This window comes from Belonocnema kinseyi, chromosome 1 (assembly GCF_010883055.1).
Source record: "Belonocnema kinseyi isolate 2016_QV_RU_SX_M_011 chromosome 1, B_treatae_v1, whole genome shotgun sequence".
Lineage (NCBI taxonomy): Eukaryota > Metazoa > Arthropoda > Insecta > Hymenoptera > Cynipidae > Belonocnema > Belonocnema kinseyi.
In genome coordinates, this window is record NC_046657.1 from 8,825,295 (window position 1) to 8,837,462 (window position 12,168).

Consider the following 12,168-nt stretch of genomic DNA (forward strand, 5'->3'; position numbering starts at 1 on the left):
TGTTGAAAAATTTGTTTTTGTGGCAGAAAATTATTCTTGTTTGAAAATTGATCCATTTAATTGAAAACTAATTTTGTTTCTATCGATAGTTCAACTTTTTTTTGCTGTTTAAAATTAATTAAATCAAATTTTAAATATTCGATTTTTCATTGAAAAATAATATTTTTGGTTTAAAATTCAAATTTTTGTTGGAAAATCATTTCTTTATCTGAAAATATAACTCTTTTTCTTTGAAAATTCGGTTTTATTTTGCTCAAAGATTTATATTTTTCTGTTTTAAATTCCTTTATTTGTGTCATAAATTGATTTCTTTGGTTAAAAATTTAACTATTTCCATAAATTTTTAAAAATTATTTTTTAAACTGAAAACTTCTAAATTTTCAGATAAAAAAATTTTTTTTGTTGGAAATTTATCTCTTTGGAAGTTCTTCTTGTTTAAAAATGCATCTCTGCGGTTACAAATTAATTTTTTTTTTTTTGTTGAAAATGCAACTATTTTATTGAAACTCCTTTTTTTGTCCAATATACTATATTCTCCTACATTCCATTTTTGGGTTAAAACTTAATTTTCTTTAGCTGAAAATCCATTTATTTTGTTGAAAATTCTTCTCCTGTATTAGAATTTTTGTTTGTTGAAAATGTTCGATAATTCACCGATTTTGTTGAAAAAGTTTTGTTTGAAAATTAATTTTTTAAACTTTATATTTAACTTTTTTTGACATTCATCTGTTTTAGTTCAAAATGCTTTTTTCGACAAAAATTGAACTATTTTGATGAAACTTCTTTTTTTTTTTGTTTCAAAATTAATTTTTTAACTGAAAATAAAACTACCATTTTTTGATAAAAAGCTGCCTTGTTTAGTTGAAATTTTAACTATATAATTGGAAATTGATAAATTTGGTTAAAAATTCCTATTTTTGGTAGATTATTATTCTCCTTGTTTGAAAACTGTTAAAAATTTACCGATTTTGTTAAAAGAAACTTTTTTTATTCTTTTTTTTTCAAGTGAAAATTCATCTGTGCCATTTATGGTTAACATTTTGTCTTTTTAGTTGGGAAATTTCTTAAAAATTGAACTATTTTGTTGGAAATTCATTTATTTACCTAAAAATTTAACTTTTCTAATCTTTGGTTGAAAATTAATTTTTTTTTGTTGAAAATTAATTTCTTGCGTTGAAAATTAATTTTTTATCGGAAAATTGAACAATTTGATTGAAAATTAGTTTTTTTGATGCTTGAAAATGTACCTTATTTAGTTGAAAATTGAACTATATAGTTGAAAATTAATCTTTTTTGGGAGAATATTCTTTTTCTTTGAAAAATCATTTGTTTTATTTATCGTGAAAAATCTTTTTTTTTCAAGTTTTTAAAAAAATCAAGTTTTATTCAATGTAATTAGTATAATTTTTTAGCATAAAAAAAACAAACAATTTTTGCAACAAAAAATTTTTTTAACTAAAATAATATTATTACATAAACATTCCTATGCCTTTTTCTTTATTTGCCCAACAATTTCAGTTTAATATCTCATCTGGTGTGGAACTGTTATTGTAAAAAAGTCGTTAAGTTAGGAGTCGGATAAGTGTTGCATGCCCGCTTAAGGTAATGTATTTCTTTTTTTTTTAATTTTGCAGGATTTTAAAAAATTTTAGTGAAACGTTGAATCAATTCAAAATAAATTTTTAAGTTTTAGAAGTTTTTAAAATATTAAAAAAATATTTTAAAGCTCCAGAAGTTTTTAAATGATTTAAAAATCATTAGATTTTTTTAAATTTAACTCTTAAAGGAAATGTGAATTTTCGAAAATTTCGAGATACAAATTAGGAGATTTTAAAGGATTTTGTAAGGTTTTAAGATAATACATTTTTTCTGCGATTCCAGGGAAAATTTAAATTATTTTTAAATTAAAAAAAATTAATTTTAAGAAAATGTTGTAATACATCTTAAATGATTTTATTAAAATTTGGAAAGTAACAAAGAATAATAAAGACAATAAAGAGGACAAAAAAAGTGTTTAAAGATTTCTTGGAAAATTTTAATTGATTTTTAATTTTACAAAATTTATTTTAATAGAATATTTAAAAGATTTCAGGACATTCCAAAAGATTTTTACAATTTCGCAAAAGAAGTGGAATATTTTAAGGAAATTTTTTTATGTTGCCGAAAGTTTTAAAATTTTTAGGAAAAATTCGAATAATTTTTAAAACGATTTCGAATTTTCATTAAATTTTTAAAACTAATTTTGAATTTAAAAATATTTCTAAATACTTAAAATAAAGTGTAGGTTCCTGAAGATTTCGAAATAAAATGTTGAAGTTTTTTAATGATTCAAGATAAAAAATAATTTTTTTAAGATTCCTGGAAATATTTAAAGTGATTCCTAATTTAAAAAAATTAATTTAAAAGGAAAATTTAAAAATATTTTAAATCATTACAAAAAATCTCTAAAATTGTAAAAAAAACTAATCCAAAAGACTTTATAAAACAATTGACGAATAATTCGAGTTAGTTTAAAATATATTTAGGAATTTTAGAATTTTCCTGTAAAATAAAATAAATCTTTATTTATATAACCTAAAGAATATAAACAAAGAAACTTACAAAATAAATAGTTATTCGCAATTTCTATTTTTACTCAACAGTCCAATTAGCCTAAACTTTTTTTCCTTGACTAAAAAATCTTTTTTGGTTCAAAATTAATTTTTTTTTTTAATTAAGATTGGAACTGTTTGGCTTAAAATTTAAAAAAAAATTAATATTATGAAATAATTAAGTTATTATGATTTTGCTACCATACTATAATTTTCAAACATTTAAAGAAATTTGAAAAATGAAATGATGGATACAGGTAAAATGGGTTTTTAGTGATTTAGGTTTTATTTTTAAAGTTTAATTTTAAGCTTCAAAGATTTTAAAATATGTCGAAATGAAATCTGGAAAAGTCTAAGATATTTTTTCAATCCTTGCAGGATCTAGACAAATTTCAGAAAAACTTAAAATAATGTTTAAATGATGTTTTAAAGCCTTCTTGGTTTTTAAAACATTCTAAAACGATTTCAAAACATTTTAAACAAAATATAAAATTTTAATGATGTTAAAATAAAGTCATGAAGCTTTTTAAATATTTTGGAAGGTTTGAAGCCAATACATTTTTTTCTTAGGGTTCTAGGACAAATTCTAATTGATTATTGATGTTGACAAATTAATGTTAAGAAAATATTTATGAAGATTTTAAAACGCGTCAAATTATTTCTTAAATTTTCGAAAGAAAACAGTAATATAGAAAAAATTCGAATTAGTTTATGAGAGATTTAGTAGTTTTTAAAATAATGCAGAAAAAATTGTAAACAAAAAAGATTTCAACGAATTTAAAATAAAATGTAGATCTTTGAAGATTTGATACGAAAATTAACTTTTTCCTGAAAATTTTTATTCTAGGGTTAAAAAAGTAAATTGTTTTGTAGAAAATTCGTCTCTCTTTGAAAAATATTTAATCTTTTTTAGTTAAAAATACAACCGATTAAAAATGAACCTCTTTTGTTTAATGAATCGAATATTTTGTTGGAATTCTGTCCTTTTTGGATTAATTCAAGTCTTTTTGATTGTAAATAAGACTCTTTTTGGATTGAAATATTAAATATTATTTTCCGAAAATTCATACAATATTTTTAATTACTAAAATGCTTTGTTAAAAATTCACTTGTTTGATTGAAAATATATAATTTTAGTTCAAAATTCATCTCTTTGGTTACAAATGTAACCATTTTGTTGTGAAATTCGTCTTTTTTGGCTGAAAATTAAACTTCAAGGTGGAAAATTCATGTCGGTCGACTGATTTTGATTTACAATAAAAATATTTTGGGACTGAAATATCAACTGTTGAATTTTTGTGTGAATTATTATATTTTTCGAAAATTCACCATTTCCTTTAAAAACTTCGTTTTTTTTGATGAAAATTAATCTTATTGGTAGAAAATTTATGCATTTGGTTGAAAAATAATTCTTTTTTTAAAATCATATTTTTTCGTTAGAAAGTTATACGAGTTTGTAGAAAATTCGTCTCTTTTTGGGAAATATTCAATGTTTTTTTGATGATTTCGATTGTTTTTGATTAAAAATTAAAACCTTTTTGGATAAAAATATCAAATACTAGGATTACATTTTTTGTGGATAATTCTTTTTTTTTAATTCAAAAATTTTGTTAAAATATAATTTGCTGTTTGAGGATTCATAAATTTAGTTTAAAATTCTTCTTTTTGGTACTGAAAATTCAAATTCGTATCTTTTGTAAAATATTGAATTTTTGGGTTGAAATTAGAATTAGTGGAAAATAAATCTCGTTAAAAATTTACTTTTCTTGTTGAAGATTCATCCTTGTTGGTATAAAATTAATCAGCTTTGCAGAAAATGTATGTATTTAGTTCAAAAATTAACTTTTTCTTGAAAATTTATATTCTCATGTAGAAATTTTTGTTTGATTTGGACTGATTTTTACTTGAAATAAAAATATTTTGAGATTAAAGTATCAACTTTTACATTGTTAGTAGGGAATTGATATTTTTATGTGGAAATTCAACTTTTTGTTTGAAAATGATCTTTTTTGTTGAAATTTTGATTGGGCATACATTATAATTTGCCTACATTTTTTTTCTTTCTTTACTGAAAATAATGTTTTGCTTGAGTGAAAATAAAAAAGAAAGCCGAATATAAATTGCTTACTTTTATCTCTTGTTTTATCCTACATGTACTTGTTAGATTATCTGTTTTAACCGTTTTAACTGACTGTATATAGAGATATGTGTACGTAACTATTTTGCTATCGCAATGTTTACTTTGAAAACATTTAAATTTACCCGCTGAAAAATGAGCGAATCAAAATGGCGTCAGTTTCTGAAAAATTATACAATAATATAAATTGGTTTTTATTTAACTAATTAAACAGATTTTCTCTCTTATTATTTTTTCCTTAAGCTAGTAATAATTTTTTTTTAATTTACAAATTTTATATATGGGCAATTTGAAAATGAATTTCATTTTAATTTTTTGGTGCAATATTTTAGGTTATGTTCGTTCGATTGTCAAATTGTCGCTTTGCGTCTTTTTATCATGTTTTCCAAAAGTGTCCCTTGAAAAGTATTTTCCACGGTTTTTCGACGAATTTTTGGAAATTTATTGAATTTACTTCTCTTCTGTGAGTTGACGTTATTGAATAAAAAAAAATATCGTCACGAAAAAGCGGTATGTAAACAAAATCACTTTGATAAAAGTCCTAAAAATAGAGGAATTTTTTTTTTCGTTGTTTTTACTTTTTGCCGGTTTCGAAAATAAATTTTTATGACATTTGTATTATTCTAATATATACAAAAGGTTTTTGAAAATTGACGGTCGAAATTTTTGTGTTTTAATATAATAATTTTCACTTTAGAGGTTAGGAATATTTCTGTTTAGGTTAAGCCTTTAATTTTGGTTAAAAAATTTACCTTTTCTATATTTACTCGATTCACTCTGTTTTAATTTTCAATTGTTTAATCGATGCTAACTATAAAAGGTGAAATAAAAATGATTTATTATTAAATTTTATTTGGAGGAGACCAAAGTACACATACTTTATAAAGTTACCAAAAATGAAAATTTGAGTCTTAAAAATAGAGCGTCTCTTTTTATAGCTTTTTATGTCAGAGAATCATTGATAGAATAAATAACAGTAAATAAGATTTTAAGAATTGTACATTTTTAAATAAAAAGCCCAAATAGTGAAATAATTTTTCATTTAAAAGTTAAAATAAAAACAATAAAAACCAGAAAATATTTAGAAAAGTGTTTAAAATATGGAAAAGTGTTCATACGACCAACAGGATTATTTTTAACAAAAAAAGACGAATTTTAACCAACAATACATACATTTCTAACCAAATAGTTTAATTTTCAACCAAAAGGATTCATTTTCAACAAATTACTTAGTTTTTCAACCAAGCAGTTCCATTTTTAAACTAAAAAGATTATTTTTGAACCAGAAAAGAGAGCAATTATATTTCTATTAAAAAAAAATAATTTTCAATCAAGTAGTTCAATTTAAAGTTTAAAAAATTAGTTTTCGAACCCAAAATGAAATTTTCAACAAAATATATAAGTGTTTAACGAAATAGTTTGCTTTTAAACTAAGAAGATTAATTTTCTATCTAAAAGACCAATTTTCAACAAACTACATAATAATAAAATATAAAATTTAAACTAAAAAGTTCATTTTCAAGCAATGAGTTAAATTTTCTTTTAAAAATTCATTTTTCCTCTATAAAAAGTAAGTTTGAACAAAGAAGTTCAATTTTCAACCAAAGAGATCAATTTTTTTCTAAAGTGTTGAATCTTCAAATAGAAAAGGTGAATTTTCAAGAAAATGCATACAATTCTAACCAAATAGTTGAACTTTCAACCAAAAAGACTAATTTTCTACCAAAAAACACGAATTTCCAATAAGCTACATAGATTTTCAAACGAATATGTGGTTGAATTTATAAAAGAAAAAATCAATTTTTAAACTGAATTTGAATAGGTAAAATTTCATTTGGAAAAATTAATTTTCAATACAACTCTATAAATCAGTTGATTTTTTTTTATCAAAAAGTTGAATTTTATTCCAAATTGATGAATTTTGAATACAAAATTTTCTAAACGAATTTTCTATACAAAACAGTTGAATTTTTACCCCAAAAAAGGTATGTTTCAACCGAATTTTGCAATCAGATAGATGATTTTTCTACTAAAATTATTAATCTTAACATAAAAAAGACGAAATTTTATTAAAATACGTAAGAAACCAAACAGTGTTCCAAAGAGCTGAATTTGCAACCAGAGATATTAATTTCCTACCAAAGAAGGCGAATTTTTAACAAAATGCTTAAATTTTTAACCATATAGTTAAATTTTCAACAACAAAAATTAACTTTCTACCAGAAAAGGCGAATTTGAAACAAATAGTTGAATTTTTAGTCTAAAGTAGATCACTTTTCACTATTTAAAAAAAAATGAAATAGTTGAGTTCTCATTTAAAAACAGTAATTTTCAATTAAGGAAAGGACATTTTTTTATGAAACAGTCGAATTCTCAACACGAAGATATGAATTTTCAACAAATAAAATTTTTTTGAAGTTTCAATTAAATGTTTAAAATATCTCTCTTCACTAGGTATAAGAAACTAATTTTTTGGTTGACTCCAAAATTTTGTTTTTTATGAAATAGCGACGAATTAATTTTTTTGGATTTCTCAATATTAATAAGGGCATAAAATGTTGTACAACTTTCATAACTATAATTCTAAAGTTTTGTACCAGTTTATAACTTTTAAATCCATTAATTATACCTGAAATGAAAGGTCGAAACGTAATTTGGTTTAAAATTGACAAATAAAATTATGATTATTTCTGAATCCAGTGCTTTTTTATTGGACCGTATGACCAAATTATTTAATTCTATTAGAAAAACAACTGTTTAAATCTGTTTTTGTTGATCATTCAACTATTTTGTTAATGTTTCTTATTTTTTTAGTTAACTTCAATTGTGTTTTATTTAAAATTAAAATCTGTTTTGGTTGAAATATTAACTATTATATTTTTTCTTGGAAATTGAACTATTAGCTTAAAAGCTGATCATAATAATATTTATTATCTTAAAAACTTTGGTTGAAAATTAACTTTTTTTAAAATTTAAATTCAAATTTTTGAGGTAAAAACTCAACTGTTTTGTAGAAAATGCATCTTTTTGCTTTAAAAATTGAGCAATTTGGTAAAAAATTAAACTATTTGGTCGAACTTTTTTTTTGTTTGAAAATTTATATCCTCGTGTTGATAATTTGACTGTTTTTAAACATACTTTGCTGCTTTTAATTGAAAATAATTGTTTTTGAATGAATATTCAATTATTCAATTTTTTTGGGTTCAAAAGTCGTTTTTGGTAGAAAATTTACTTTCTTGGTTAAAAATTTAGCTCCGTATGGTTAATAATTCTTATTTTTTGGTAGAAGATTATTTTTCTTGGTTGAAAATTCCACTATAATATATTATGGTTACAAATTGAAGCATTTGGTAGAAAATTAACTTTTTTCTTGAAAACTCAACTTTTTTGTAGAAAAATGTATCTTTTTGCTTTGAAAATTCAACAATTTATTTATTTGTTTATTTTTATTTATTTATTTTTTTTTTGAAAATCCATATCCTAGTGTTGATAATTCGACTGTTTTGTAAACAAAATTTGCAGAATTGTAGAAATTTCAAACCAAAAATACGACTTTTCTGCAAATTAATCGAATTTTCAACTCGAAAATATGAGTTTTCAATAAAAAAACTTAATTTTCAACCAAAGGGATGAATTTTCTACTAAAAGATAGAAGTTTTTTACAAAATGCTTGTATTTTTAAAAAAGAGTTGAATTTTCAAGTAGAAACATACTCTATTTTACCAAAAAAGATGAAATTAAAAAAAAATAGTTGAATTTTTAGTCTAAAAAAATATCACTTTAAAAAAATTTAATAGTTACATTTTCATTGAAAAACAATAATTTTCAAATCAGAAAAGCGAATTTTTCACAAAACAGGTAAATTTTCAAGATGAATATATGAATTTCCAACAGAAAAATTGAATTTTTGAAGAAGTTGTAGAATTTTCAAACCAAAAAGATACATTAGCTGCAAAAAAGTTGAATTTTCAACACGGTGATATAAATTTTCGACAAGAAAAATTGAGTTTTCAACACGAAGATATAAATTTTCAACAACAAAAATTTAATTTTCGGTTGAATTGTACAATTTGCAAACCAAAGAGACGATTTTTCTGCAAAACAGTTAATTTTCCGATTCGAAAATATGAGTTTTCATCAAACAACTTCATTTTCAACCAAAGGGGTGAACTTTTTATTGAAATTGTGTATCTTCAACAACAACAAACATGAATTTTTAAAAAAATAGTTCCAACTTTAACTAAGGAGTTTAATTGTTAATAAAAAAAATAATAGTTGATATTTGAACCAAAAAAGATTTTATTTGAGATAAAAAACAATTTAATTTAACCAAGAAAGACACATTTTCAACGAAAGAGTTGAATAGTAAAAAAAAAAACAGATTAGCTTTCAAACAAACATTTGCATTTTTAACCAACGAAATTAATTTTCTACTAAAAAAAAAGACGAATTTTTAACAAAAAGCTTACATTTTTAGATACATAGTTGAATTTTTAAAAAAGAACATTAATTTTCGACCAAAAAAGACGAATTTTCAAACAAATAACTAAATTTTTCAGTCTAAAAAATATCACTTTTCAACCAAAAATGGAATACTTAAATTTTAATTGAAATTTTTTTAAATTAATTGAAATTTTTTAGCTGAAAATGTAACTTCCATTTTTTGTCGACAATTTATCTTTTTGATAGAAATTCAATCTTTTTGTTTGAAAATTGTACTAATTCCTTAAAAATTTACATTGATTTTATAGAAAATTAAGTTTTTTTTACTAAAAATGTAATTTTTCTATTTTTAGTTGAAAATGTATTTGCTTTAGGTGAAAATTCAACTATTTGTTATAAAAACCGTCTTAATTTGGTAAAAGAGTACTCTCATTAATTGAAACTACATACTTTTGGTTAAAGATTAATTTTTGTGGTGGAAAGTTTAATTAATTTGCTGAAAATTAGTTTATTGAAAATTTATTTTTAAAAATATTTAGTTAAAAATCCGTTTTTATAGAAAATTCATCCCTTGGGTTGAAAATTCCACTATTTGGTCAAAAATTCATATTTTTTGTTGAAAATTCATCACTATGATTAAAAATTAATTTCTTTGGGTGAAAATTGATTCATTCGTAGTTAAAAATTAATTTTTTAACTGAAGAGAGTAAAATCCATTTTTACTTGGAAGTCTGTATATTTTTGAAGAAAATAAATTAATTTTACTGAAAACTCTTTTTTTTTAATTTATTTTTTTAACTGCAAATTGAAATATTCGAGTTTTGATTTGGAAATTTACCTTTTTTAGTAAAAAAAAATATATTTTTTATTGCAACTGTATCTTTCTTGATAGAAAATTTATCTTTTGGGTTTAAAATTGAATTATTTTGTTGAAAATTCATTTTTAAATTGATTGTTTTAACTAAAAATTTAAATCTTCTATATTTGTTTAAAATCTCATTTTTTTATAAAAAATACTATTTTGTTAAAAATTATTTTTTTTTTTCTTAAACATTTATTTTTTTAATATTTTAACTATTCTAATTTTGGTTAAAAATTGATCTTTGTCATTTGAAAATTCATGTACTTTCTTGAAAATGATTTTTTTTTGTAGAAAATTAATCTTTTGGTTTGAAAATTCAACTATTTGGTAAAAATTTATTTTTTAGGTCCAAAATGTATCTTTTTTTATTCGAAAACTCAACTAAAAAGTGTTTGATGCGAATAATATGTTTCCTATTATTTTGACTTCTTTTACCATTTAAATTAAGCGCCCTTTCGAATTTGAAGTAATACATTTTCGCGCGAAATTTAAATAGTGTAATTATTTTTAGTAAAGATATGGAATACGATTTTTGAAATACTAATTTAAAATACTCCTATAATTTTGAATTTTACAGAAAAGAGGTAAAATGGCGACAGAGAGCTTCGCCTATTTACAGAAGGTGATTACGGATCCCGAGACGACTATTGTCCAGGAGCAAATTAAAGGCAATGTCGCTAAGATGCTCATTATTTTACCCGATGGCGATCAAAAAATGATCGTCTTTGATATTCCCCTCGAAAATTGTACAGTCTTAAATTTATTGCAACAGGTTAAAAAGAATTTTTCGTATTGTGTCGAAAATTTACTTCTTTCCTTCATTATTTGTTATTTACTGATATTTTTTTCCAGGCCTCCGTACCACACAATTCAGATACGGTAATTTCCTTGGTTCACGATCCAAGTAAATTTGGAATCAATTATATTGTCGAAATTCAAGGCACCGAATCGGGGGAGCAAATTGCAGCTTCTGATATTGGGTAATTCCAAATTTCCTTGTTTATTAGACTATGTAATAATTATCCGATTCCTGATTTATCGATTTTTTTTTTCGGAAGAGCTTACGGTTTTTTATCTTTCATTTTTGGATGTTTTTGTTTGTATTGACAAAAATGTAGGACCATTTCTCATTTTTCAACAAAATAGTTTAATTTTAAACAAAAAAAGAGGAATTCAAAATAAAAATGCAATCAAAAAGTTGCATTAACAATAAAATATATGAACTTTCCAGTAAAAGAGACAAGTTTTTCAAAAAAATAGTTCAAGATTTAACAAAATAGTGGAATTTTCTAGTCAAAAAGACGATTTGTTTTCGAAGGCAGTTCCATTTGTAACAAAAGAAAGTTATTCTTCATCTAAGAAAGATAATTTTACTAACATAAAAGATGAATTTTCACTCCAAAGGATTTTTTAACGACATAGTTGAATTTTAATAAAAAGTGGTGACTTTACCAAAATAGTTAAATTTTCCCCAAAATAATTCGATTTTTAACAAAATAGATGAATTTCTAATCAAATATTTGAATGTTCAGCACACAAAGATGAATTTTTAATAAAATGATAGAATTTTAAAACAAAATAGATTAAAATTTAATTTAATTTTCAAGCCTAACAGACGAATTTTCAATATGTTCTACTAAAAGGAAAAAGGAATTTTCAACCACATTATTTAATTTTTAAGTCAAAAAGACAAATTGTGTACATAAAAGTTGAATCTACAACCCAAAAATATGATTTATGAACCAAAAAGTTTAATTTTCTAGCAACTTATTGAATTTTTAAGCCAAACAGATGAATTTTCAATCTGTTCTACAAAAAAACGAATTTTCAACAAAATTATTTAATTTTAAAGTCAAGAAGACAAATTTTCTTCAAAAAAATTGAATTTACAACCCAAAAATAGGATTTCTGAACCAAAAAGTTTAATTTTGTACCAAATTGTTGAATATCTATGCCAAAAAGATGAATTTTACATAAAACAGTAGAATCTTTAACATAAAAGTTTATTTAAAAGTAAATACTAAATTTGAGTAAAAAGTGGTGAATTTACCAAAATAGTTAAATTTTCCCAAAAATAATTCGAATTTTAACAAAATAGTTGAATTTCTAACCAAATATTTGAATTTTCGGCACAC

At 22.4% G+C, this 12,168-nt stretch overlaps 1 protein-coding gene across 2 annotated transcripts in view; it reads left to right on the forward strand.

Annotated features, from left to right (window-relative positions):
* The first annotated feature begins 5,090 nt into the window (after positions 1–5,090).
* The window catches only part of LOC117169082, a 36,218-nt gene continuing 29,140 nt past the window's right edge, over positions 5,091–12,168 (forward strand). For both annotated transcript variants that reach the window (XM_033355203.1, XM_033355211.1), the window contains exons 1-3: positions 5,091–5,238; positions 10,611–10,805; positions 10,886–11,013. In XM_033355203.1, coding sequence (XP_033211094.1) covers positions 10,623–10,805; positions 10,886–11,013 — 311 coding nt within the window. In that variant the 5' untranslated portion in view covers positions 5,091–5,238; positions 10,611–10,622. The remainder of the gene's footprint in view (positions 5,239–10,610; positions 10,806–10,885; positions 11,014–12,168) is intronic.